The sequence below is a fragment of the Eschscholzia californica genome, unplaced genomic scaffold (genome assembly GCF_041429995.1).
Source record: "Eschscholzia californica isolate CP2 unplaced genomic scaffold, dmEscCali1.0.p SCAF_2, whole genome shotgun sequence".
Lineage (NCBI taxonomy): Eukaryota > Viridiplantae > Streptophyta > Magnoliopsida > Ranunculales > Papaveraceae > Eschscholzia > Eschscholzia californica.
The window spans coordinates 1857628-1885405 of NW_028238309.1; the positions used below are offsets into that span (position 1 = coordinate 1857628).

The 27778-nt window shown below is 34.8% G+C and overlaps 2 protein-coding genes and 1 long non-coding RNA gene across 4 annotated transcripts; 2 read left to right on the forward strand and 1 right to left on the reverse strand.

Annotated features, from left to right (window-relative positions):
* The first annotated feature begins 585 nt into the window (after positions 1 to 585).
* On the forward strand, positions 586 to 12969 carry LOC147555136 (protein tesmin/TSO1-like CXC 2). 2 transcript variants are annotated; one of them, XM_086661135.1, is made up of 12 exons: positions 586 to 783; positions 1691 to 1842; positions 1935 to 2643; positions 2726 to 3201; positions 3314 to 3388; positions 3737 to 3917; positions 4000 to 4095; positions 4176 to 4242; positions 4422 to 4557; positions 4646 to 4901; positions 12266 to 12369; positions 12459 to 12969. In XM_086661135.1, exons 1-12 carry the CDS (start codon positions 718 to 720, stop codon positions 12568 to 12570), a joined length of 2430 nt encoding a protein of 809 aa, XP_086517261.1. In that variant the 5' UTR covers positions 586 to 717; the 3' UTR covers positions 12571 to 12969. The 2 variants fall into 2 exon arrangements, with proteins under 2 accessions (XP_086517261.1, XP_086517262.1); XM_086661136.1 differs by lacking the exons at positions 12266 to 12369; positions 12459 to 12969 and having other exon boundaries at positions 4428 to 4557; positions 4646 to 5055.
* A 4118-nt stretch (positions 12970 to 17087) lies between these two features.
* Positions 17088 to 27470, reverse strand: LOC147555137 (uncharacterized). Its single transcript, XR_015234546.1, has 6 exons — positions 27273 to 27470; positions 18410 to 18470; positions 18005 to 18069; positions 17670 to 17775; positions 17518 to 17558; positions 17088 to 17427 (listed from the first exon to the last, which is right to left on the reverse strand). It is a non-coding gene; the product is annotated as an uncharacterized LOC147555137 (long non-coding RNA).
* On the forward strand, positions 19404 to 22172 carry LOC147555138 (uncharacterized). Its single transcript, XM_086661137.1, has 5 exons — positions 19404 to 19603; positions 19723 to 20511; positions 20630 to 20767; positions 20916 to 21321; positions 21522 to 22172. The coding sequence occupies exons 1-5, from the start codon at positions 19412 to 19414 to the stop codon at positions 22091 to 22093; spliced, it is 2097 nt and encodes a 698-aa protein (XP_086517263.1). The 5' UTR covers positions 19404 to 19411; the 3' UTR covers positions 22094 to 22172.
* Positions 27471 to 27778: the final 308 nt, after the last annotated feature.

The following is a 27778-nucleotide window of genomic DNA, read 5'->3' on the forward strand; positions in this document are numbered from 1 at the left end:
TAGAAATGAAAACTAAAAACTAAGAGCAATTTGGTCACTTCATTGGAGCATGTAAATCTCACACTCAGATCGTAACATTCATTCGACGGAGTTTAACAAGGGAAGAAAATCAGTCCAACTAATTCAAAATTTAGTTAGATATATTTTGTCAAAACATTTCTTTTCAAGTTTTAAACATCTTTTTCAACAAAAAAAAGTTTTAAACATCTTTACTAAACACATTTAATGACATATATTTTGGCAAGATGATTGGCATTTACTAGTGGGGTTCCACTCCAATAGCGGGTACCCCGTGATTTACCTGACTCAATATAAAGTCGTGTAACCACATTTATTATTATAATAAAACGGAACGGTGCAAATATGACTCCTAATTTAACTGCCCGAAATAACTGAATCCGAAAAACAACCTAAACGAAGAAGCTAAAATAAAGCGGGAAATTTTGCCACTTCGCTTCCCGACTCGTTATATAAAATAAAACCGTGTGAAAAGTTCACTGTGAAAAGTGGAAGATAAAACGTTTTTTAAAAGGGTATATTATATATAATGTAGGGTTACTTTCTCTCTCTCTCTCTCTAAAGTCTAAACCGACAATCATTTTTAATTGTTCCCGCCTTCCCGCTCCTTCTTCTTCAAAGGAGAGAGAGAGAGAGAGAGAGAGAGAGAAGTAAACAAATCATTTCCAAGAGAAGTTCTTCGTTTCAAATTTTCTTCTAATGGATTTCGATTTGGATACTCCTAAGCGCAAACAGAAGATCGGTACTCTAATTTCTAACTTTGAGGTAATGATCTTTGTTTCATGTTTAATTTTGTTTCTAATTCATATGGTAAAGTTGGAATTAGTAGTAGTTCTTAATTTTTTCCATGATATATAACGAAATTCCGTTTGTTTCTTGAGTGTCTAGGGTTGTATTGAGTTTGATTTGAAGAAAAATATGGAGTAGTAATTTTCGTTCATAAGGGGGTTTGATTTGTTATCTGTTATTTGAACCCTTGTGCGTTTAAGTTGTTCAAGTTTATTAAATTTACCTTATTTTTGAGGTCTTAGAGCTTTTCATGAGTCTATTTGGATATTGAGATTTTTCGTTGGAAAGGTTAAGAGCTCATAAAATTCTAGGTGCTCAAACTTGTTTTCAAATTAAATAATAACAAGATAGAAAGGAACAAGAGTTTGGATGTGATTCGAGTGATGTAGATTATGTTTTTAGTATATGAAAAATAAGTTTTTCGTTCACCAACAAGATGGATTCTATGTTTCTGTTTCTAGACAGGAATTTTCGTATGCCCTCTAGGCTAAGGTGGTGTTCTTTTATTTGTTTTTCTGAATGTGACTCGTCTGCATCTGAATCAACTGGACCCGAAATCAACCCCAATCAACTATTTAGACGAGTCAGACGTCAAGAGTCAGACAAAAACTAACAATCTGAATTGCGGTTGTTCAGTTTAGACCTTGAGTCAGAATTCAGATCTGACTAAAGGAAAAAAAAAACAATCACTATGGGAGTAAGAAATGCGAAATCAATTGAAAGAAAATCATGTCTCTTGTTTAATTAATTTTCTTAATCTAGTCATGGTTTAAGACTTTTACTATTTCACGTTCTCAAATTGTTAGGTAATGCTAGTCTCGCATCTTTAACGTCTTCATAATTTTAAAACAAAAGCAATTTTCTTTCACTGTTTAACATGCAGGAGTCTCCCGTATTTAGCTATCTCAACAGTCTTTCTCCCATTAAGCCAGTTAAGTATTCTCAGACAATCAACTGGCTTAGTTTCGCATCCCCTCAATCCATGTTTATGTCACCGTACATCGTTTCGCAAAAGCAACCGAAACTCTTCGAAAGGTAATTGTGCTTATTGGGTTCGATATATGTGCTGAAAAGCCGTGATTTGAATTCGATGCATATCTGCTGTATGATTTATTCTTCTGTTATAGGCATGGATTTTCTGAACTATCAGAACCCGATTCTTCTGAAAATGGAGATGAAGGAAATCCAATTGCAGGGGTTTTGGATACTATCAAGAGGTACACTTGTCTGAACCACCCACACGAGATATTTGATCCAGGGAATTCTACTCAAGAAATCACCAACCATCCACCTAGTGACAGCTTAGAGAATGCCACTGATCTGCCTAGGAGTAACCTGATTGGCGGTGATATTAACGTTGAACCTGTTTCGGTAGTGGATTGCTCATCAGGGTCGCTGGCCCAACTTGCTGGAGATATCTCAGTAGAGAGTCAACATTCATTAGATACTGAAGTGGAGTTGGCTGGGCTTTGTCGGCTGGATCAAACTAAAGAAAGGAGACGTGAATGGGAAAGTTATAGTAATGACGCTTCTGATCTCTTGACATTTGATTCTTCCACCAGCATGGATCTTCCTAAGGAGCAACAACAGAGTCTCTCATCAAAACTCGCGGAAGACATAAATTGTGGTTCACAGAAAACAAAACCTATTAATATGGCTGGCCACACTGAACAACGTGAAGTAGAAGAACTTTCAAATCAACCAACAGAAACCGTGGAGCAGAAAGAACTTGATGGTAAAGGTTATCCAAATTCGGGTGCTTCTCGTAGTGGGCCAGAGGTTAATGATCTGGGTGTGGATGAAATAGCTAAAGACGATAAAACATTTGCATACGAGGTAAGCTACTAGGTTTTCTCGTGAAGATTAATGCATTTCTACCTTGATATGCCTAAAGGGGTTTTGTGTAAAATACATGCAGGGCAACGCTCAGCAGCAAAGAGGTACGCTTAGGCGATGCCTCATCTTCGAGATGGAAGGTGCTAATGAAAAGAAAGCCGAGGCTGATCTGAGTATCAGTTCTTCAATTTCACAAAAATGTGATGCAACAATTACTTCTGACGATAAAGAACTAGTTTCCTTCAAGACTGTAGGTCCTTCACTGAGTGTGCTACCTGGTATCGGTATACACTTGAATGCACTTGCAGCTACCACAATGAACCGCAAAGTTGTCATTGGAGAAGCTGTGGCTTCAGGGAAACAATTAATATGCATCCCAAGTACTTCTGTTTCTGGCCTTTACCTATCCTCTAAGGAAAAACCTATAAATGAAAACTTGGTTGAGACAAAATCTAGCGAACCAGAGACGTGTGATGCCGGCAATGGGGCTGTGATGGTGCAAGATACTTCTCAGTCTGCATTTGGAGTTTGTGATGAGTTTAACCAAAACAAGCAAAGGCATGCATACATGTTCTAACATCTCTTGATCAATTTTAGTTCTTTGCATTTTCTTTGTAGCTTATGTTATTTGAATCTTTATGTTATTTAATTTCTAGCTTATTACATGCAGACACGGACTTGAAGATGATGGACACCATGAAGGTTGCAAACGCTGCAGCTGTAAAAAGTCAAAATGTTTGAAGCTGTGAGTTACTTAAAATTATCGAATTTCCCATTAATGTATTTCGGTTTATGCTAGGTTTCTATCTCTATGTATCAGATCTATTTTAGATACCGAGATGCAGATTGCAGATATTCACGGAAACTGTTCAAACTCCTGCCCATGCAGCATTTTCATTTTGGTTTTCTCTCAACTCATTTTTCACATGAAGTGATGAAACTCTAGAAGCTGAAAGTTTTTCTTTTCCTGTTCTTAGATTGCGAATGCAAGTTAGCTCATCTAGCGATATTCAATTTTTCATCTTTTATGGGGTACTTAATCTTAATGGTTTAGTTCTCATGGTTTATTGGGTAAACTTACTATGCCATGCAGATACTGTGAATGTTTTGCTGCTGGTATTTACTGTATAGAGCCTTGTTCGTGTCAAGAATGCTTTAACAAGCCTATTCACGAAGACATTGTTCTGGCAACTCGAAAGCATATTGAATCTCGTAATCCTCTTGCATTTGCTCCAAAAGTGATTAGGAATTCTGAATCTGCTGATCGAATAAGGGTATGAAGATAAACTATAACTTCACACTAGCATCATATTTTCTGTTCATAAGTCTCAGTTTTCTTTCTATTTGTTTGTATAGGAAGAAACCGGCAAATTGCTGACTTCAGCTCGGCATATAAGGGGATGCAACTGCAAGAAATCAAGTTGCCTCAAGAAATACTGTGAATGCTTTCAGGTTTTGCCTCTTGCCTCATTCTTTATTCCTTGCATATTGGTTTACCTTTTGTAACTCAGCTATGGTTATTCGTCTTAAAGGGTAGCGTGGGTTGCTCGATTAGCTGTAGATGTCAGGGGTGTCAAAATACATTTGGTAGAAACTATGGTGAGTGTTTTTTGGTGATTCTTATGATCAATTATAATGCAATGACTTGTTTTTATATGTTTATACTTTATATGGCTAGTTGATATTTGGCCTAATTTGTGATATAACCAAATTTCGATTTTAAAATTTCATTAGTTATCATGTACGTTGATGAACTACATATTTCACTTCATATATAGGAGTAGAAGAGGGAGAAACGGAAAGCTGTGAAGAGAAAATGGTTGATGAAAATTCGCTAAATAACGAAATGCAGAACGAGGAAGTGAAAGATTCAGATCTTATTCCGCCTATAACTCCATCTTTACAAAACCCCAGGTTTGATTTCAACCCCATTTTGATCTGAATTATACAAAATACTTTTATTTGTTGGTTTGGTTACTATTTTCTTTTGCTTTTCTTCTAGTCTGAAGCTCCAACCATCGTCAGTACCCTCCACGAGTTCGTCTGCCTATCCATCTTCCAGCCAAACGATAAAATCGAGATTTCCATGCCCTGTACCATTCAAGTTAAACATTCATAACAGTCATGAAGATGAAACTCATGAGGTTCAACTAGACAATTCGTTACGTAGTTCCGGAGTAAAGAATGCTTCTCCTAACAGTAAGAGAGTCCAGCCTCCTCACAACGAACAACAACGGATCCAAAAAAGGCGGAAATTGGTACTGCAATCTATCCCTTCAACACTATCTCTCACTTCTCAATATGGAAATAATGAGTTTATGGTGAAACTTAAATAAAGTAGTTGGAAATCTTTACATTCATAGGCATGCTTAGTTAGTACAAGTGATCTATGATTTAGTGAGTAGTTCGAGCTAATACGCCATAGACTTTCTTTTTCTCGAATTGGTAAGCGTGTGCCTCGAACCCTTGACCTTTAAGTTGGAATACGCCATAGACTTTCACCACATATGAATATGATAGAATGCTTTCACGTCAACTGTATCACGTAAAGATCTACTGCTAATAGCTTGAGTTAAACAAATCAAAGTTCGAGGTTTAGCTCATTAAATAAGGTTTCTATGTAAGTAGTATTTCTGTCATCTATCTTGTATATTGTATGTAATTTTATCACATGTAAAATCAATCTGCTCTTTTGTTTGGTTATCATACTTGGATTGTTTTGAAGCTTCAGAGAAAATTTTAAAGGCACTACTTCCCTTGTCATGGTCAATTGAACAAGACTAGAAAAAAGTATGTTTTACTATGCAAAGACACATATGCTATTCGGCGTGAAAATGGATGCGGTCAGTTGCCATTGATCCGAACATGTAGAAAAAAAAACGTCTAGACCACTAGGAGCCGATCTCATCAACTTTCAAGTTATGATTAGCCCCATTTTTAGACTAAATGGCGTTGTTAAATGCAAAAATAAGCAAAATATGGCTGGTGATGTACTTACTAAGTAATAACTCTTGTAAGTAGTTCAGTTGGAAAGAACATGAGTTTTTCATGTTCTAGCGAAATAACGTGTTACAAAGGTGATATATAGTCTCTTTGATATTTTGTTTTGTAACTAAGCTACGTTTCAACAAAAAATAATGGGTTAATTCCGTTTTAGCCCCCGATTTGTGACCAACTGGCCGTTTTAGCCCCCATAAGTGTCCGGCAGTTCGTTTTGGCCCCAAAAATTTCCTAATTGGCCCCAAATTTTTTCCAACCTCCCAATTCTACCCCCATGGCATTTCTGTAATTTATTTTTTTTCTTTTTCTTTGTCCACCTCATATAACAATTATTACATCACCTCTGTCCACCTCACCCTCTGTCCACCTCACCCTTCTTCTCCGGCGAAAGGTTGCCGGCCGGAATTTTTATTCCGGCCGGCCACCTTTAAAAAAAAAAAAAAAATTTCTCTCTCTTACTCTTCTTCTTCTTCTTTCTCTCTCTTTTCTTCTTCTTCTTTCTCTCTCTTTTCTTCTTCTTCTTCTTTCTCTCTCTCTTCCTCTTCTTTACTCTCTCCCTCTCTCTTTACAAGTCCGGCGAAGGGGAGGATCCCCTTCGCCGGACGTCTGGTTTCCAGACCTTCACGGTCTGGAAACCAGACTTTGAAGGCCTGGAAACCAGGCCGTGAAGGTCTGGTTTCCAGACCTTCGTCTGGATCTGGAGTTCCAGATCCAGACGAATCTGGAATCCCCTTTCCAGATTCGTCTGGATCTGGAACTCCAGATCCAGACGAAGGTCTGGAAACCAGACCTTCACGGCCTGGTTTCCAGGCCTTCAAAGTCTGGTTTCCAGACCGTGAAGGTCTGGAAACCAGACGTCCGGCGAAGGGGATCCTCCCCTTCGCCGGACTTGTAAAGAGAGAGGGAGAGAGTAAAGAAGAGGAAGAGAGAGAGAAAGAAGAAGAAGAAGAAAAGAGAGAGAAAGAAGAAGAAGAGTAAGAGAGAGAAAGAAGAAGAAGAGAGAGAAAGAGAATTTTTTTTTTTTTTTAAAGGTGGCCGGCCGGAATTTTTTATTCCGGCCGGCAACCTATTGCCGGAGAAGAAGGGTGAGGTGGAGAGGAGGTGGTGAGATGGAGGAGAGATAAGGTGAAGTGGATGATAAAGAAAGGGGTGATGTGGCTTTTTTTTGTTTTTACCCTTTTTCAGAAATAATTCTGTTTTGGCCCCCGAGGATAATTTCGTCAAAAATTTGGCCCTTGGGGCCAAAACGAACTGCCGGACACTTATGGGGGCTAAAACGGCCAGTTGGTCACAAATCGGGGGCCAAAACGGAATTAACCAAAAAATAATAATTTTGAAGAGAGTCTCTAAAATAATAACCACCTTCAAGTTAATATTATAAAGGTTGAAGAGAGAGAAGAAGACCACCCCAAGAATGATAAAAAAAGTTATTTCTACAATTTGGACCCATCTAGCCCAATGGTACTCTGAATTATTTAAGTTTTTTTTGATGAAATACTGAATTATTTAAGTTGACTTCTTAATATTATATACTATATAACGTTATTAAAGGTATAAACAATGTAATGCATTTGTCAAACTTTTTTTAATGTTGTTGGTCTTTAATTTCTTTCATTAAAGGTCAAAATAATATTGAAAATGAGTAGAAAAACACAAAATAATATTGGTTTAAATAGTCATTAATCCTTTACATGATGTATCAATGTCTTGTAACGATTAATGTAGGTCGTAGTCGATATCTCACAAAGAAAAAAAAAATACAATTCGATTGAAACTTTCAGCAAAAAAAAAACTCATGTTTACATAAAATTTTTATATGTTTGGTTGATGGTTGATCTTTTCCTGGGATAAAAAAATCTCTTTAAAAGCTTTAACAATTTTTTTCTTGAAATTTTTTTTTTTATAATTCAGCATGAGTTTTGTAAGCTTCATCAAATAATGACTAATTATTAAAAAAATTTATACTGAATTTTAAGGGCAATATTTCTATTAAATTATAAATTCTTATTAGTTATTGTTAATAATTACAAAAAATCCAAATATTATACAATTAAATCCACATTGGATTTCCTCCACATGAAAATCTACATCTTTGTGATTTACACACATGAGAGGATCTTTTTAGTTTTTTTTGTTGAACGGATCTTTTTAGTTTTTTCTTTTTTTTGTTGAACGGATCTTTTTAGTTTTTTTTTTTGTTGAATAATCCATTAATTTAAATCAGTAAGCTATTATAGTACTTAGAAATTAAAAAAGAAGGTACATTCTTCCAGATCTTGGATCTATTTTTCTTCCTTGCCCATTTAGCTAATTTGTCGGCTTGCTCGTTCTTCTGTCTTTTGGTGTGGCTAAGGACAACATGCTTAAGTCTATCTTTGACTGCTCTTATTCTATCCATATATACCTTAGATTGTCATTGTATGAAGTGTCGACTATCTTGAAGATGCTTGATTAAGTTGATATTGTCACTTTCTAATATAATGTACTCCTGATTATGATCTTCTGCCCATTGTAGACCTTTGAGTATAGCTATCGCTTCGCTTTCTTCGCTATTTCTAGCTCTAGCTGTGGAGGCCTGAGCTGCCACAAATCTGGAATCCCCGTTGTGAACTATAAGCCCTGTGCCGATGGAGGCCTCAACCGACACGAAAGAGGCGTCAACATTGATTTTAAGATAAGGGTCTACTAGAGGTTTCCACTCTTCTATTTGCATTCTGTTATTTTTAACCTTGAGGTTCAATTTTTCCGGAAAACTTTTTATCGCTGTAAGAACCGTATTGATCTCATTTATGGTATGTTGGAAACAATTGTCGCACCGCAGTTTCCAAATATTCCAGAGGATAGTAGCAAAATGTGTTCCATTAGTAGTATTAGTTTGGGTGGAATCTTGCCACGAGAAGATCCACTCTTTGATAGACGAGATCCTCTCAGAGATAACATTGAAATGGAACCAAATGTTTCTTGCCATGGGGCAATGTAAAAGAGCATGTTCAATAGTTTCAACTATCGTGCATTTGGTACACATGAAGTTGTTTCCGATGTATTTTCCGATTCTGCTTTTCACTGGTAGAGACTCGGTGCAAACTTTCCAAATAAACATTTGGATTCTAGGGATAGTGGGTAGGGTCCAGATAAATTTCCAATTAACATTAGCCGAAGGTGTAGGAAGATTTCTCGTTCTTATGTGATCATACATCGATTTAATAGTGAAATTACCGGATTCCGTCAGGGTCCATCTGAGTTGATCGTTTCCCTCGGGGTCAATGGGGATGGATTTGATCAAATTAATAGTGTTGGAGTCGAATGTATTGTTTAAGATATTCTCGTCCCAAGAGCCATTCGTAATCAGTTGTTCGACTTTGACGAGGTTGGAGTTAGTCGAATTTATCAGTGGGTTAACCATGTTGGGTATCCATTTCTCGTCCCAAATCTTGATGTTATGACCATTATGGATATCCCAGCAAGAAAGATTTCGGACTTGCTTTATGTGTTTGCTAATATTTTTCCATATCCAAGACTGATGCGACTTTGCAGGACTGGGAGTTGCCTTTTTGGGATAATACTTAGCTTTCATCACCTTCACCCAAGCCGCGTTAGGTTCTGTAAGAATTCTCCAGGCAAGTTTACTCAGAAACGCTATGTTATCTATCTCTGGGATGTGAATGCCCAGTCCACCTAGCCTTTTAGGAAGGCTGATTGAAGACCAAGATTTAGTACATATACCTTTGGGCTTACCCCACCAGAACGACTTTTGAATAGTCATAATGCGTTTGTTGACGCTCTTTGGGAGCGCGAAACATTGCATCTGGTATCGGGGTACTGCTGCCACCACGGAGGAAATTACCACCGTACGACCTGCTTGCGATAGAAAAGAATGATTCCATTTGCCTATTTTACTATTAATACGGATCTTTTTAGTTTTTTTTTTTTTTTTTTTTGTTGAAAAGGATCTTTTTAGTTTCTAGCCCTAATTTGAAAAAGACATCATTGATTTTTTAACTATGAAAAACAAAAAAGAAACAAAATTGTGTGCTTTTTGTTGGGATTTGGGTACTTAAAAAAGGGCAATTACAAATTTCAATTCTGTGGGTACTTCATCAACAAATCATTTTCCTATAGATCAGATTTCTTTTGTACTTTTAGCTGCAATCATGGCTACATCGATACATAGTGAATCGAGACGTTTATATTCGTGGTGGTGGGATAGTCATATAAGCCCTAAGAAGGCTTCAAGAAAATCTTACAGGTATTATTCTCCATCGTCATTTCCAATTTGGAAACTGAAGTTTCTCGTGCACAAGAGGATTCCAGAGAATTTGATGAATGAGCAGGTCTTCTTCAATACAAGCAGTGTTTAGAGAGGATATCTAATCTGGAGAACAAAATTACTCTTGTCGAGAAGGATTCTGGACAATATCAGGAGAGAGCTGGTAAAGCCAAAACTGAAGTTCAATTTCTAAAGCAAGCTCTAGCTAAACAAGAGGCTGAAAGAAGCCAGTCTTTTTCAATACAAACAGTGGTTGGAAAGGATAGCTAATATGGAGATGGAAGTTTCTCGGGCGAAAGAGAACGCTGAAGGACTTAATAGCAGTGCTACTAAAGCTGAAACTGAGGTCAAACCCTAAGGGAAACCCAGGCTAGGTTAGAATCTGAAAAGGAAGCCTGTCTTGTTCAATATAAAGTGTCTTTGGAAACGATAACCGATCTTGAGACTAGAATATCTCAGGCTGAGAAGGATGCTCAAGGACTTCACGAGCGAGCAAGTAAAGCTGAAACAGAAGCTCAAATTCTACAAGAAGCCTTTGTGGAATTACAATCTGAAAATGAAGCCGGTCTTGTTCAATACAAACAGTGCTTAGACATGATATCTAATTTGGACTCAAAAGTTTCTCTGGCCGAGGAGGAAGCTGAAGAACTGCACGTCGAGCAAGTAAGGCCGAAATCGAAGCTCAAAATCTGAGAGAAGTTCTTGCTAGATTAGAATCTGAGAATAGAGGCATCAGATATCAAGTCCGCAACAAACAACCTTGATTACAAGTTCAAGATAAGGTCAGAGGAACTAATGCTGCTGCAGAGGGAGAAACAAGAACTCCTTGATACGAATGAACAGTTGAGACTGGACGTGAAATCAGGAGAAAGTTCTAAAGGCAGAAGTGGAAAATCTATATGGAACATTGTCGGATTTAAAGGAATCACACCGTAGATTGGAATGTGAAAATTACAAGGTACAAGAAGAAAATAAATCTTTAATGAAGGAAGGCTCGGATTTGGAGGAAGAAAATTTCGTACTACAAGAGGAGAACGGTCTTATTCTTGGGGAAGCTATGACTCTTGGCAACATTTCTTTGATCTTGAAGAGTTATTGCACTGAGAAGTCTTTGGAAATAGAAGTGCTAGGTGAAAATATGGACCGTCTTCATGGGGTTAGAAGTGACCTCGAGAAAGAGGTTGCTACAAGTGGGAAAAAGTTGGAAATTGTCGAAATGGAAAATGTTCATCTAACGAGTTCAGTTGTGAAGTTAGAGGATGAATTGAACACAGCCAGGGACACGAATGACCAGATGATTCGTCTACTTGAGAGAGAAAAGGATATGCTTAGTCGGAAGGAGTTGGAGTTTTCAGAAGCCGAACATAAACTCAAAGCTATACAGAGTGAAAACGAAGAGTTACTTGGAGGTATGATACATTTGAAGATGGAAACCGACGAGGCAAGGGTGATAAGAGAGGAGTTAGAAAAGCAGAATCTCAAGGAGCTGGAAGATAATACTCATTTGATGAAAGAGATTAGATTCTGTAAAGAAGCTCATGAGGAATCAGAGTTAGAATTGTTGAAACTGCAGAAAGAAATTGAAGATTGCAAACTAAGAGAAAAGAAATTGAATTTTGAGCTCGAAAAAGAGGTTCAGCTACAGGAGGCCGATGCTACCACCCTATATACTGACCTTCAGATGTCTACTGTCTGCTCACATCTATTTGAATCGAAGGTACGTGAGGTTGTTGTTTCATGCAAGAATCTTGAAGATGAAAACACTTCCAAAGAAGCAGAGATCAAGCAGCGGAGAGAAAGACTTAGTGGCTTGGAAGGTGAAAGTGAAGTGATGAAGTTGACATTAGCTGCATATTTGCTTGTCATAGATTCTTTGAAGGACAATATAACATCACTTGAAGGCCATATACTTTCAGAGATAACGATCCAAGAAGGTCATCAGGTATATTTTTGTTTATACATCAATATAACCAGATTTGACTTCATTTTTCCGACTCCAAACCCGACCTAACCTAAAAGCGTTCCGGGACCAGGAAAATACGTCCTTGAATAAACCTGGAAGAATCTCGAAAAAGTACTGTTTTTCCGTAACTTAATTGCATTTGTGTATTTACTTAGTTGAATAGCACGTGTAGATTCACTACTTTTTTGTTAAAAGTTTTAAGAGTTCTACGAAAATATATACCGTAATCTTTAACTGAATGCAGTACTTAATCTATCTTGGCATATTCTGTTAACAATAGTAAACATTAGCTAAAGCTAGTGATGTCTTTATTATATTAGCGAGGTGGTTTGAAATTTGCCTTTTCTTGAATACACTATAACACAAATCTTATCTCATAACTGCTTGTCCAGGATGGGGAGCTTTCTATTCATATGCACGACAAGAGCTTCGCAGAACGAGGAAGTGAAAGATTCGGATCTTATTCCGCCTATAACTCCATCTTGCAAAACCACAGGTTTGATTTCAACCCCATTTTGATCTGAACTTTACAAAATACTTTTTATTTGTTGATTTGGTTACTATTTTGTTTTGCTTTACTTCTAGTCTGAAGCTCCAACCATCTTCAGTACCCTCCACGAGCTCGTCTGCTTATCCATCTTCCAGCCAAGCGATAAAATCGAGATTTTCATGCCTTGTACCGTTCGAGTTAAAGTAACATTCATAACAGTCGTGAAGATGAAACTCATGAGGTTCAACTCCTCGACAATTCATTACGTGGTTCTGGAGTAAAGAATGCTTCTCCTAACAGTAAGAGAGTCCAGCCTCCTCACAACGAACAACAACGGATCCAAAAAAAGGCGGAAATTGGTACTGCAATCTATCCCTTCAACACCATCTTTTACTTGTCAATATGGAAATAATGAGTTTATAGTTGAAGTCTTTACATTCATAGCCTAGAGAGGTCCAGTTTTAAAACATACAAACCACAAAAAAAAAAAAAAAAAAAAAAAAAAAACAGAAAAATAGTGTCCTTTAATTGTATGCTTCTTTCCTGAAAGCCTGAGTGGTTGTACATTGTTATGCTTCTCAGTAATTTAGCCCCTTCTTGACTTCATTTTTTTTGTTGTGAATTGAAATTTCATGGCTTCTTCATTTTTGCTTTTACTGAGGCAGCAGCATAAGTGAAGAGCACATCAAAATGTCCTTTCGAGTGTCGGCCAAGTTAGTAGTCTAACACATAAGACAAGTGAAAGGCAAATAAAAAAGACGAAAAAGCTTATTTTATATTTTGATTTAAAGATTGTAAGAATGACAACTTACTGAGATCCAGCCCAGTTTTACTTTGCATTGGTTGCAATGCAAGTCCAGGATGATTATCGGATCCGAAGGTGGAAAGATCACCTTAGTGCCGGTGTAAACGTTAACACTAGAAATAGAAAAAAAAAAAACCAGAAGTTAAGATCAACACTGATAAATCATTTATCTTAAACCCACAAAATCATTTATATATCTATATATGGGATGGAGTTTACGTCTTTGCCGATGAGAAATACATTTCGAGCATTGTAGAGAAGTCATATATAGCTGGCGGTTCATCGTCTTTTAACTGCCATTTAAGAAAAAGAATGGTAAAAACCATGAAATAAAACGGGAAAGAATGATATTTATAAAACTGAAGTGACTTGTAGGTATGTGAAAAATGCAAGGACAACCAGAATTCAAATCCAAATTGAGAGAGAATAAGAAATCGACAACTCTGATTTGACCCTCTCTAGATTTGCGTAGTAATGAAATACGTATAGATATATCTCATAAGTAATGAACAATATGAATATAAACACTAACATTATATTTACTGAAATGATTCGATTATCAAGCAAGACAAATTGAATAGTATATGAGATACAAATTGCTCCATAAGAAAAAGAAACGAACCAAGAAGTCACATAGCAATCCCTTAAGTGTTATCAAGCAAGACAAATTGAATAGTATATATATATATATATAGACAGAAAGAGAGAGAGAGAGAGAGAGAGAGAGTTACCTGGTGTGGTGAGATATCGGCACTGAAAGCAATGTGGGTGATCACATTTTGCTTATAACAGGATACACAACAGTACTTAGATCCATTATCTTCAATTTTATGGATCTTTTTGTTACTTGGTATAGACAGATGATCGGCCATTATCTTGAAATCTTGAATTCTTGAATTGACTAGATTATGGATTCCCCTTCTTTTCCACACTCAAAGACTCCTCTTTGAAGATCGATGATGAAGAAAACTCTTGAGTTAGAGTTGTTCTTGCTTAAAGAAGATTGAAATCTTGAAAAAACAGAGAGAGAGAGTGTGTGAGTTTCTCAAAATACTCTAATTTTATTCAATCACTTAAAATGATTACAAACTTAGCTTTTATAATAGAGAAGCTATAGTTAGTTTATTGTATAACAGAAATGTAACTAACATTTAACAGACTTTGAAGTTTAGTTTAAAAGACTAACTAACTTGTTTATTTCTTGGCAAGTGCCTCTAGGATACGAGCTGCCTCTTAGAATACATGTTGGTGTCTTCAGAATAGAACCGGGCTTTGACTTAGTCTATGCAGACCTTGACTTTGACTGACAAAGACCAATGTAAGACTGATTGAGGAAACCCTAGATTCATTTCTCTTCTCCTGATTGTATTATCTCTTAGCCGAAAACCCTAGGTTAACAGAGAGAAGAATATTTAGTAAGTATTGAGGAGAGATGAAAAAACAGGGCAGGGGAGGGGAGTTATAACTACTAGATTTTGGTCATTGTCAGTTATTAAATCGTTTGTTATTGGCAACTGACTGGTTAACTCACTCGGTCAAAGACTGATAATAAGGAATTTTGCTGAGTTTGCAAAATTGCCCCCTCCCACAAAATATTTGCATAACTGTCCTCTTTTAAGTCTTGCAGTTTTTATTCTTTTTTTGCCCTCCTATATAGGTTCATTTTCCCCGGAAACCGGCCATCTTACATCTCTCGAGATCTCGATCCATCACCTAGGAATCTTCTCTCTCGCTAAATGGAACCCTAAATCCCGAATTTTGTGACAATTTTCAACGAGATTAGCTCGAGATTTCTAGTATGTTTCTTTTCTTCCATCTCACTACAGTTTGTTGATTGTACGTGTTTAATCTTAGTTCAATCTTCGGGTTTTGGTTCTTTATTTAATAGGGTTATCGATCAAATATTAAAACTTAGGATTTTTGATGAAATTAATCATGACTCTTCTTCATCTAATTTCTATCATTTACAATATTTTATACGAAACTAAAGTTAGGGCTTTGGGTGAAACTCGCAAGGCTTTTTCCAAAACTAAAATTAGAGATTTTTTCAGTTAGGTTTTTTTATTAAAATGGTATTACCATTTTAAGAATAGGATTCTGGTTCTTTATTTAATAGGGTCCATGTGAATAAGTCCCAAAAGAAAAGCCAAAAATGGATTAGGGTCTTATCTTCCCACAAAAAAAAAAAAATTTAGTCCTTTAGTATTTTGGACCCAATTATCCTCATAGACGTGAAATTTATTCTTCATCAACTCCTCATCAATCCCCCCCCCCCCCCCCCCCCCCCCACCCCACCCCACCCCAAATCAATACCCTTGACCGTCCTTCCTTAGAACTCTTACCAAAACCGTTTCTTCATTAGTCTTTCCCTCTATTTCTCGCTCTAGAAACATGTTATTCCTCTCACATGAAACCGAGATAATACATCTCTACCTCTTTCTAGATCTCTCAATATTTCTTGTTTCCTCACCATCTATTTCTGAAGGTTCATCAAACACACTGTAACGCACAACCGGGACCTTAAAAGTCAGAAACAAAATGTCATGAACAATTCATCATCTACATCTTCAGGTTTCTTCTTCATCATCTTTAAGCTCCATTAACGATTGATAAGACTTCATTAAGGTTTGTTAATGCTCATAAGAAGCTCTAGAGAATCTTGAAGCTTCATCTTCTTGCTTTCATTATGTTTTCATTTGTACCGTTTCATATTCAAAGTTATGTTTCATCATCTTCATCTTTTTTTAGGATTCATCTCCAAACTTATGTTTCAGCTTCTGTACTATTTCACAAATTGTTTATTACCAAACACATTTTGTATCATCTATTTCATATATATTTTGTTTATATACATGTTTCAAATTATATTCTGTATTATGATTTTTCATATTGTGATTTACAAAACGAGATTTCCACTCATAGTAATATGCAATTTGATACATGTGGATTCACATAAGTATTTTTGTCAATTTTTTTTGTTTCAGTGTGTATTTTGCTTTCTACAAAATCGACTTTGCTATACTCTATCACGACAAAAGATCCTTTGTCTTGTCTGGAAAATAGATGATGTACAAAAGATTTTTTTCATGATCAAAAACATGATTTGCTTGAATATTTTCAAAATGATTTGTATGGTTTGTTTGTTTTTGTAGTTAATTTGATCGTCAAGTAATCTTCTTTTGTCTGTGCAAATTAATTTTCCTTTATCATTCGGAATTAAAGTTTTATCATTTCCACCATTATATTTTTCCTTCTATTGTTAATATATGTATAATATGTCTCTGTCTTTGAGTTTGAAATCGACTGAATGAATTTGAGAAAATATAGAGATGGGTATTTGGGGTTTCGAGTTCAAGAAACATGAGTTCTGATTTTAAACAATTGGACTTTAAAGTCAAAGGGTAATAATCAAAAGAGATATTGAACATTTGGTGCCTGAGACGAGCATAACTATTAACTAGTAGTAGCAGCATCTGTAGCCATGGAGATAAAAAAGTGTTGTCATTAATTTGATGGTTAGTCAAGGATACGAGACGGTAATAAAATGGGAGTTTTTGATGGTTAGTAAAGAAGGAAAAAAAACCCTAAAAAGATGGTTGTTTTGCAAACATTTTGTGGGAGAGGGCAATTTTGCAAACTGCCCCTTGAATCGAGGCAGTTGAGCAAAACATGTATCTAAGATCAAACAAACTAGTATTGAGGTGGCAAACCAAATAAACCAAGAAACTCTCAAGGATAATATACATGGACAAGTCATAAGGGATTTGTGAAGTTCTTTTTCTTTCTTAATTCGACTTTTTTTAATTTCAATTATCTTATTCATGGAAATTAAGAAGAAAATCAAATATTATAAATCTGACTCGAATCAACTCAGACTGACTTAGAAAGAAACAAACAAACACCAGCTAAGTCAAACAAATTTATGCAATAATTAATGAATCAATATGATAGAGACTCATAATGTATATTAGCAACTCCATCCAAACCAATTAAGCACTCTCAAACCAAAACAGAATGTGTTGGAAACTTAGAACCATGAAAATAAAGTGGAATAAAACCATATATCCTTGAGGGAAAAATCCATCAATAATAATGATAAATAAATATTTGTCTACTCATCTATCGTAACCTAAATTCTACTCAAATGGAACCGAGAACTTGTTTTGGTGCATGAGTAAAATTATCTTCACATTGCTTCTTTTCCAGGTGCGATTACTTCTTCTTTTATTGGTACGTCGATTACTTTATACACGTTCGTACTGCATTCAATAATTTATGTGTTAGAATTAATAAGAGCTAGTTATGATTTCACAATGATAATTTAGAGTGAGCTCGATTAGAATATTCACCATTTTAGTACATCCATACGATATGATAACTTTGTTGTGCTCTGTTCATATGTCACAAATAAAATATTAAGTTCCAAAATCATCTCCTATTGTATGTAACCAATCTCAAGAAAAAAGAAAAAAGAAAAAAAAAAGGAGAAAGAGGGAATTACATAAATCCAGCCAAGTTTGGAGCTGCATTTGTTGCAATGCAAGTCAATGGTTACCACAGGATCTAAAAGAGGATAGGTGTGCCTTGCCCTTGTATGCACATTCACCCTGCCCATTTCATCATTGTAAATATAACATAATATGTCTGAAATCTGACTCAAGTTTAACTCAAACGTGATGTTTAACTTGTTTGAATAACATATTGGTGCTGATTTTTGGTCTATACGTGAGCATTGACCGTTCATAATAAAGAGTCAAACTCAAGACAAAAAAAAACATCAAATAAAAAAATTGTGTTTTTATGATAACGATTGAATGTATGAATTAAAGAACTTACGTCTCCTTGGCCTTCAAATGTGGTTGTTTGGCTGAACCAGGTTCATAACTTGCTGGATCATTGAGCTGATAATTAACACAAAATTTATTAACTAAAGAATATATATATTATATATATTGGTTAATGATAGGGAACAAGAAAAACTAGACAGGTTTTGGACATACATCATATGTGTCTTGCTGTGATTCATGTTTTTGATGATTCTAGTCTACTAAACAACGAATCACGGAAAGCCACATAGAATGTATGTCCAGAAGAATCTAAATCCAACGGTTGAATTGACGTCACTTTCTCTCATGACGAAAGAGGAGTGAAATCCAAGCAGTTAGGGATTCACACCAAATTTGTCGGTCTCCTTATCAAGGTTAACAAAACAAAAAAAGAGTAGAGGGATAATGAACTCACATGGCATAAAGTAACATTTGTCTCTAAAGCAATGTGGGTTAAAATCAAATTAGGACGATTACTATTAGGGTCCGTGGGGATATAGACCAAAAAAAAAATCAAAAAAGGTTTAGGGTCCAATCTTGGTGAATCATGGATATTTAGTCCTTTTACTCTATGGACAAAAAAACCTTATAAATCCTATAGGATTTACTTTTGTGTCCCCTAAGCAATAAAGACGGAAATCAGAATGTTGCCTTCGCGTGGAGATTTTGTAACGGAAAGAATCCGTAATTTATGGTCTTAAATAGGAAATTTCGTTTTTTACCTACCCAACTTTCTCTCTCTTCTTTTAACGTTTTTGGTAAATCAGGGTTTTTACCTAAAACGAAACGGTGAAAAACCCTAAATCAACCACTGAATCGCCATCATCGAAAGCCAAGAAGCTTGCTGTTTCATCTTCCTTCTTAATCTTTAAACATTTCGGTTGAGATTTTCCGTTTCAGGTGAAAAGGTATTGATGAAATCCCTCGTCGTTTAAATCCGTCGTTTGTTTTTTGAACCATCGTTACTGTCAGGTGAAAACCATTATAAATCCGGTTTTGCATGTTAGATTTTCATCATAAAGAAGTTAGTTGCATCGTTATGGTAAGATTTAGGGTTCGATTATTAGGGTTTTTTTACGTTCTGATCCTATTTTTGATGTTGTAAGCTTAGTAATACAACTTAAAATTTGTGTTGAGTGTTATAAATTACCCATACTGTTATGTCATAATGAAGAATCGTTTTCATATCTGCAATTAAATTTTTGATTCTTTGATTTTTGGGGCTAGGGTTAGTTATGTGTTTTGACCAATTTTGGTGAGTTTTTAAGGGTTTTTGATTTGAAATCAAGTTGTTTGCTTTCATGATGTTACTAATTTTCATCTTATCATGTATAAATTTCATGAAATTTACTGTAAATTGATCTTCTAGGGTTCTATAATAATGATAACATTTTAATTTCGGTTGCAGGATAATTCAATGGCACCGAAGACAAAAGTGACACCTAAAGCTACCAAGGATTCTACACCTCTCAGAAGAAGTCCATTAAAAAGGAAAGCAGCAGAGGAAGAAGTAGTTCCTGCAAAGAAATCCAAAAACAAAGAACTCTCATCCAATTTAGAAGGTGAAGCTGTTAAAAAGACGAAAAATAAAACACTTTCTGTTAAAGAGGTATGATTTATGAGAAAGTCTTAATAATTTCAATCCAGTAAGTTAATTTATAGTAAAGTATAGATAATTTACATGAAATTTTTATTTTTGCATGTAAATGTTTCAAATTTATGTAAAAGGTTGGAGCAAGCTCAACTACAAAGAAAGGGAAGGAAAAAGAGAACAATTGTCGTACTGTTGACATAGTGGGTGAAAAGAAGATAATACCACAGGGTAAGACTGTCAATCCTTTCAGATACAGCTTGAGTAAACCAATCGAATTGATTACAAGCCACCGTCAGTACATGACGGAAGAGATGAAGGAAGAGATTGGAAAAACACCTTTCTCAAAGCTTTTTGATTCCATGGCAGAAGGTTTCATCCTTAGGGAAAACTATAATACTCGTCCAATAAATGCAATTCTAGATATTCTGTGTCGATACAAAAAATCGACCAAGAAATTCGTTATTGGTGGGGTTGAGTTAGAGTTTAAACCAGAAGATGTATCCCTATTGCTTGGTATGCCAATGGAGGGTGCAGAATACGATGCTTTCCCAAAGTTTCATGAACAAGATCCCTTCAAGTGTTCCTTTCTAATGAAATATTTTGAAGAACCTATAAGAAAGTCAAGTAACAAGAACAAAGGGATTTCAAGTGCTTATGTTGCAATGGCACTACAGAGATGCATTAGAAACCAGGAACCAGCAATCGAATTTGTGAGTCTTCTAATCATGTTGTTAGCAGCCAACTTCCTCTTTGCAACTTTGGCTGGTTTCACTGTTCTTCCAAGCATTTATAAGAACATAATGTCGAGAAGGGAAATCAATAGGGTGTCGTGGCCAAGAGCCATACACTCTTACATGATGGAAACCATTGACAAACATGCTGAAGAACCAACAAAAGCATCTGGTTGTCTGTTACTTTTACCTGTAAGTATGCATAATGTACTTGATATATGTTATAATTTATCCAGAAGATAACATACTTTATATATAATTATGTTTATAATCGTTTTGTGATGTGGAATTTTTAATTTCTCTTTTATAGTTCTGGGTATGCATGCACACATCACTTTATCCTAAGAATACTTTGAATGCAAAAAAATATCCAAGGTTCTTGAGGTGGTCAGTTGATGATTTTAGTAATGGAATGGAGAGCGATATTGCGGGACTTGAAGAAGATCAGGTTTGATTTCTATAACATTTTTTCATATTTATCATAAAGTATACATAATTTATAATAAACATTGTTACATGGTACTACCTGATTATGAAGAAATCATGAAATATATATTATTTATTATAATTTTTGAATAAATTATGCTAAAATGCAGGTAATTGTTAGTGTTGAAGAAGAAAATAGTGAAGAAGAGCATGGTTTGCTCAATTTTACTGAAAAGGTTGATATTGAATTAACCTATGACCAGAAAATTGATATGCTAGAGATGATTGAATCTCTAAAAAGTGCAATCATCTCTAAAGATGTTGAAATAGAGATGTTGAAAAAAGAAAATGCTGAGTTGAAGGGTCAACTTAAAATGAAAGAAAAAGTAAATGTGGAGGAATTTGAAGATCAAGGTAATGATGAAAATGATGAAGATGTAGGAAAAGAAGATGGAATGGAAGGTGGGTATGAATGTAGTGAGAAAGAAGAAGATAGAGAAGTCGAGCAAACTGTTGTTGATGATGGTGGTAATCAACATGATAGTGATGATAACTATGATGGTGGCAATAACTTTGGTGAGACTTTCTAACTTTTGATTTTATAAGAAATTTGGGTATTACAATGCATACAGTATGCATAATTGCATTATCTATTTATATGCAACTTAAATTATAGATACTTTAAACAACAATATGATTTGTTTATATAACTTATTACAATACAACACAAAAAATATGCATTATTTATCTTAAATGTTTTGTTTTTTATTGTACAGCACTTGATGAAAATGTACCATGCACAGCAATAGTCAAGTATCAAGCGGTGGAAGAAAGAGTTTATAGTAGCACACCAACATTTGACCTTGGTATTGATGATAATGAGCCAAGTGACTTTGCTGGTGTGGCAGAAATTGCAAAATCTTACAAAGGAAAAGATGTACAAATTGATGAAGATGATGATTTTGTAGAGCCTTCACCAAAGACAGTAAAGAAGGCAAGGACAAAGTCAAAAGCATCAAAAGGTGTAGGATCGAAACAAGATGATGTTGTTAAAACACCTAAGCAAAATTCTCTTATCAAAAGAGTGAAGGAAGCCCCCAGGACAAGAAAGCATACTGAAAAGGCAGATCCAAAATTAATTGAAGGTAAGGTTACTAAGAAGCATGCTACAATGTCGAAAAAGGAGGTGGTGAATGTCGAAACTGAAGAAGATACTAAAGGGAAGAAAGCAGCATCAGATGATAATGAGCCACTGTGCAACTGGAAGAAGAGCAAAGTATGGAAACAAGTTAAAGATGATGAAAAGGGGCTGTTGGAAGAGTTTAGCAAAGAAGGAAAAAACACGTAATCTGTTTAATATATATTTTATATGTTATATGTTGTTGAACAATGTTAATGTTGTTGAAGCATAAGTACTGTGTTTGTAATTGACATTTTGTGAGCTTTATCAAATATTATATTAAGAGTTTTATTAATATTTCTATATTGACTAACAATAACACTAATGCAGAACACTTGTTTGGACAAATCAAATCATGAGTGAGATCAGAGGGAGACAGTTGGACCTACTAATGATGAATTGCGAGACAGATGCTCAGATCATAAATTGGTGGGCAAAACATTTATTTGATGAAGTAATGGTTGGAGCTGGACAAGTATTCATTCTTGGAGCAGAGTTATGGGTAAGTGTTCAAATAATTTATAATAACGTATTTATTATATTTATAAAGTATGAATAGTTTACATGATATTGCTTGTTCTGTTATATTATGAAATGAATAATTTATGTTAAATCATGTATAATTTATGAAACAACATCACTACTCACTATTACATTACACATCTTGTTACAACTTTATTTATAAAGATGTGTTCAGGCACAAACTTTTAAATTATAGTCTGTAAATTATATAGGATTTACATGAAAATTATCGTATTGTTTAATGTTTTATTTAATATTTATATGATAAAATGCAAACTTGGTATGCAAATTTTGAATGGTTATTGTACAGACAATGATAAAATGCAAGGCAACCAAAGCAAACATAAACGCAGTATTCAAAGATCGGATTTTAAATGAGGCTGATAGAGGGCTGCTGTCGTTTTTAGTTGCACCCATGTGTCATGCAATGATTACAGATGTAAGTAGGGGTATCCATTGGACGTTGCTTGTTTTTGATTATTATGATCAAACTTGGACACACTACAACTCCTTGTACTTCGACATCAAAATGCGTAAAGTTTGCGAAGAAAATGCTAAGAAGTATGCGCAGGAGATACTTGATGTGCTTCATGAAATACAATATGTTAGCCCTGAATATAAAAAGAAATGTAAGGAGTTAAAATCGCCGTATGATCATCAACAAGGAGAGTAGTAAGTACCAACCTTGCTAGATTATTTTACATATTACTATTATACATATTGATTAACAGATACATATTCCATGGCTGCCAATTTTTAATTAATTTGTGTATGATGTACAGTGCGGATTGTGGACCATTTATTATGCTACATATGGAGATGTTGTTCATGAAAAATTACAAATGGGATGTACCTAAAGATTTTCTTAGTGATGATTGGACGGTTTTAGCACAACGAAAGAGGGCGCAAGTGACGTACCAGCTTCTGAATGAAACGAAAGAACAGTGGAGAAAGAATTTATAATAGTTAAAATTTCAATTTTTTTGGAAGGTCTTGAAATTCTTGGTCGAATGTAATATCTAGAAGTATTTGAACGCAAAATCAATCTATTGACAGATTCTCTATCTGGTTTTGTTTTGTAAGTGTTTGGATTGTGATTTAAATTACAGTAATTTATGTTAGTTATAATCCAGATTCAGATACTTATATGGTGTTCTGATACAAATTCAGAAAGATTACCACGGAATAATTTATCATGTATACTAAATTATTATAATTTATGGGATAAATTCTAGTATCCGTAGAAAATTCTAACAATTTCTCCTAAATTACTTATAATTTAGAGTAAATTGTGCACACATTTGAAAACAAAGTAAGTCATTTATCATAAACATTCAAATTTTCAAAATTGTTTCGCATTAATAAGAACCGGAGATACATTGTTTATGCTGTAAGTGAAGAAAAAACATCAAATATTAACCCTACATGTGGAGCGATTGTGGTAGGAAGGTTGCTTACACCTACCACATATCCTCAATTTCCTTGGAATGTTTCCTGAGCTCTCGATACGTACTGTTCTTGGCCTACCCGGTCTACGACGAATCATCGGTGGGAGTGTTTTTGTGTCTTCATCAAATGAACGAGGCTCATCATAATTTGGAATTGGCATTATATGTTCCTGATAAGTCTTAACATAAGACTCAGTTGTCCATATAGGATCATAAAAACAATCTTGTTGATCTTCATCCAAAGTTTTTATGCACAACATAGCGTGCTCACAAGGAACCATATCTACCTGCCACCTTCTACATGTACAAGTGAGATTTAGAAGATCAACACTATGTGATGGATCAGAATAAACCTCAAATATGAGTGGAGCAGCCTGTGCATAATTCCAAGTAGCTGCACTATCATGTTTAGATTTCAGAAGATCAGTGATGGTAGGACACAAGAACGTAGTCCATTTGTTGGACAATTCACGTGCTACATTCATCTTGTTCATTATATGTGTACGTATTGCATCCAACATTGCTGTAATTGGTAGTACACGAGCATATTTGATTTGATTATTGAAGGACTCCGATAGTTGAGAAGTTATTGCTGTGTACCTGTTTGAACAAAACAAAATAATATAGTTATATCATGATTTAAAAAAATCAAAAAGGTGTTTACATTACAGCTACTGTGTCCAAAGTAGCAATGATGTTTGTAAAAGTATACTAAATGTATGAAACATTATGATTTCAACATCATAAATTATGAAAGATTTAGTAAGAATCATATGTGATTTTCACCAACATATTTTGTATAGTTATATTGATCAAACCTTGGGCCGGGGAAGAATGCATCTGCCCATGATGCAGGGTCTAAGGATTGAAAAAATGCAGCAACTTTGGAACCACCCATTTGTATCATCTGGTTAATAGTATTATTATACTCTGACTCGGGAATAGCTCTGGCTGCCTTGAAAATCAATGATTGAAAGAACTTAGATTTTCGAGCACCATTAGCGAGTCTTAAATTGAGGTTGTTCCTCAGATGCCAAACACAAAAAGAATGGTTTGCTGTAGGGAATATTTTCTTAACACCGTTGATAATACCGTTGTGACGGTCTGAAATAAAAGTATATGTCTTCTCCATATCCACAGCATTGCGTAAATGACCCAAAAACCATTCCCAATTAATGTCATTCTCTGCGTCAACAACAGCATAAGCAAAGGGAAACAGACCTGGAATTACGAAATATGTTAGATAAATCCATAATACTGTAATCAAATATTACTCAATTACAACTAAAGCATAATTAATGTATATTGTTTCTAAAAAGTTTGTTTTAAATTATGAAGGGAATTTCAAAATTATGAATAGTGACATTAAAAGTATAATAACTGAAGACATAATATATAATAATTTGAAAAAGTATTGGTAACTAACCATTGTTTCCATCCTTAGCAACAGCAGATAGAATGCAACCGTTGAAACGAGTTTTGCAAAAGGTTCCATCAACGTATATAACAGGTCTACAATATTTGAATCCAGCCATACAAGCATGTGGTGCTATAAAAATTCTTTGAAATCGACGAGTAGCATCGTCGATTTCTAATTGGACTATGCTGTTTGGATTTGTCCGTGAAAAGGCATCAGCATACCATTTAAGTTTTGCATATGAATCTCCTTCCTGGCCAAATGCTTCGTTCATTGCAACTTTCTTCCCCTCATATGTGTAGTAATATGGAAGTTGAACGCCGTAGTCCTTCAAGAAATCATTCTTCAAACTTTTAGTAGAACGATCTGGACTTCTAGAAACATCATCAAGAATAAGTTTACCAACAAAAGAACTGTTGATTTTGGGTTTTTTGGCCTTCTTAATGAAATCAGCACAGTCATGTTTCATTTCCAAATCTTTCAAAATGAACATCGAATCGCAATTTAATGGTGCCAAACCATGCACTCTCCATTTGCAATCTTCCACAGGACACACAGCAGTAACACGCTTTGTATCATTTTTTAAGAATTTGTAATCATGTCCTGTGTTGATACTATATTGCCTAAGAGCATATCGAAACGATTTGGCACCACCGGGGAAGAGCTGTCCTACTTCTGTAAATATCTTATCCCAACCATCTGATTTCAATTTAATTTGCTTAAGTTGATGTGTTGATTGTGACTGGGAATCCATCTGTGATAAGACGTTGTCAAAATATTAAATACACATAAATTTTGCATAAAAATATACTGATGTGTAATAAAGCATGCATACATTATAGTAAAGTATCCATAATTGATAATAAAGAATCATTATGAATAAAAGGTTTGGGAATATTTTTTGTTAAAAAAACGAACTCTGATTTAATTTAAAGTATACATAATTTGTATTTCAAACATGTAATTTCTTATACAAAAAACATATCATTGATTAATATTCTAGTAAATTATATATAATTTAGTAGGACATTATGAAATGTATATTACAAGTTCAAAATAATTGAGATTCTGTTGTTAGCATTATTTACAATAAATTATGATACTTTATGATAAAGTGTAGGAGCTTATAATTCTGTTATGATGAACCGTACGGAAAACACACGATTCAATTATCCAGAAGGATTGAAAACCAGATCTAAACAAAAAGTAACAAATCTCATTGAGCTTAATCTACTTATATTTAGATGATTGAATCTTTCTGTATTAAAAAGTTAAGTTAGATTCAGTAATGAAGAGTTAATTCATCAAACCAGCTACCATTGAATAGATCCTTAGAGAAAGAAAGAAAATCCTAGATTCATATCCATAAGAAACAGAAACATTAAATAGAAGATTGTTTACCTGAGATTGGTTAGCTCTAATGAAGTTGGTTCAATATAATTGCATTAATGGAAGTTGAAGATTGTAAATCAACATATTCATAATCTAAAAAAAGATAAAAAGAAAGTTGTAATCAGATGAATGTTATACCTGATTAAGAATGGTGATTATGATTCCTGCAACTCAAATGATTCTGTTTTAATGAAGGTATTACGTTAGAAACAGATGAAGGGAGAGAGTGAGAGAGATGATACGATATCAGTTACAAAACTTCCTTATTATGATAAGATCACGATTGCTTAATATAAAACGTGATTGGAGAGAGAAACATTGAGATAAAAATGGAAAATATATTAACCGATTTTGTTTTTTAAACTGTAAAGATATTTGAATAAGGTTAGACTGGGTATTATGAAATTATAATTGTTCTAGGGATTTGTGATTACTCTCTAGATTGAACCAAAAGGATTAGATATCTATTTCTATTAATATTTTGGTTTTTAAACCCTTTATGGGATTAGAGGGGACTAAATCTCCTATTAGGGCCAGTTTTTTGGACCATAGACCCAAAATTTCTTACTATTATCAATGCAGGCACCGCAGCAATATTTATTCCCACTTTCTCCTATTGTTACTACTGGACTTTGTGGTAGATGAATACTATTATTAGCCTTCATTATTAGACTTAGACTTGGGAGAGAAAGAAGAGAGAGCTTGAAGAGAGAATGAGGTTATTGTTTGCTTCTTCAAACTAAAAAAAAAGGAAATCTAGAGTGTGGATATGGGAAGACGTTCTTTCATGTATTTATAGGGGAGGGAGAGCTTACATATTGATAGAGATAACTAGATAATTCGTTGAAAAAAAAAACTAGATAATTCTCTTTAGCAAAAAAAAAACTAGATAATTCTTAAGTAAATAGGATTTGCTACAAATCCCTTTAAAATCTCAACGAATAATAGTGGCTTCTAATATATTGATTTCCACTATTGAGATTTACCTAATGAACTTTAGAGTCTATTCTTTACGGGACTTCTAGGTTATGTTTGATAGTCATTTTCCTTAGAGAAAAGAGATAATTTCTCCAA

Coding starts and splice junctions, on each gene's coding strand:
- LOC147555136 (XM_086661135.1), top strand. CDS start 718: ATGGATTTCGATTTGGATACTCCTAAGCGCAAACAGAAGATCGGTACT. Junction 4,096..4,175: donor AATACTGTGAATGCTTTCAG/GTTTTGCCTCTT, acceptor TTCGTCTTAAAG/GGTAGCGTGGGTTGCTCGAT. Junction 4,902..12,265: donor TCCAAAAAAGGCGGAAATTG/GTACTGCAATCT, acceptor CTGCTTGTCCAG/GATGGGGAGCTTTCTATTCA.
- LOC147555138 (XM_086661137.1), top strand. CDS start 19,412: ATGGCACCGAAGACAAAAGTGACACCTAAAGCTACCAAGGATTCTACA. Junction 19,604..19,722: donor AAACACTTTCTGTTAAAGAG/GTATGATTTATG, acceptor TTTATGTAAAAG/GTTGGAGCAAGCTCAACTAC. Junction 20,768..20,915: donor CGGGACTTGAAGAAGATCAG/GTTTGATTTCTA, acceptor GCTAAAATGCAG/GTAATTGTTAGTGTTGAAGA.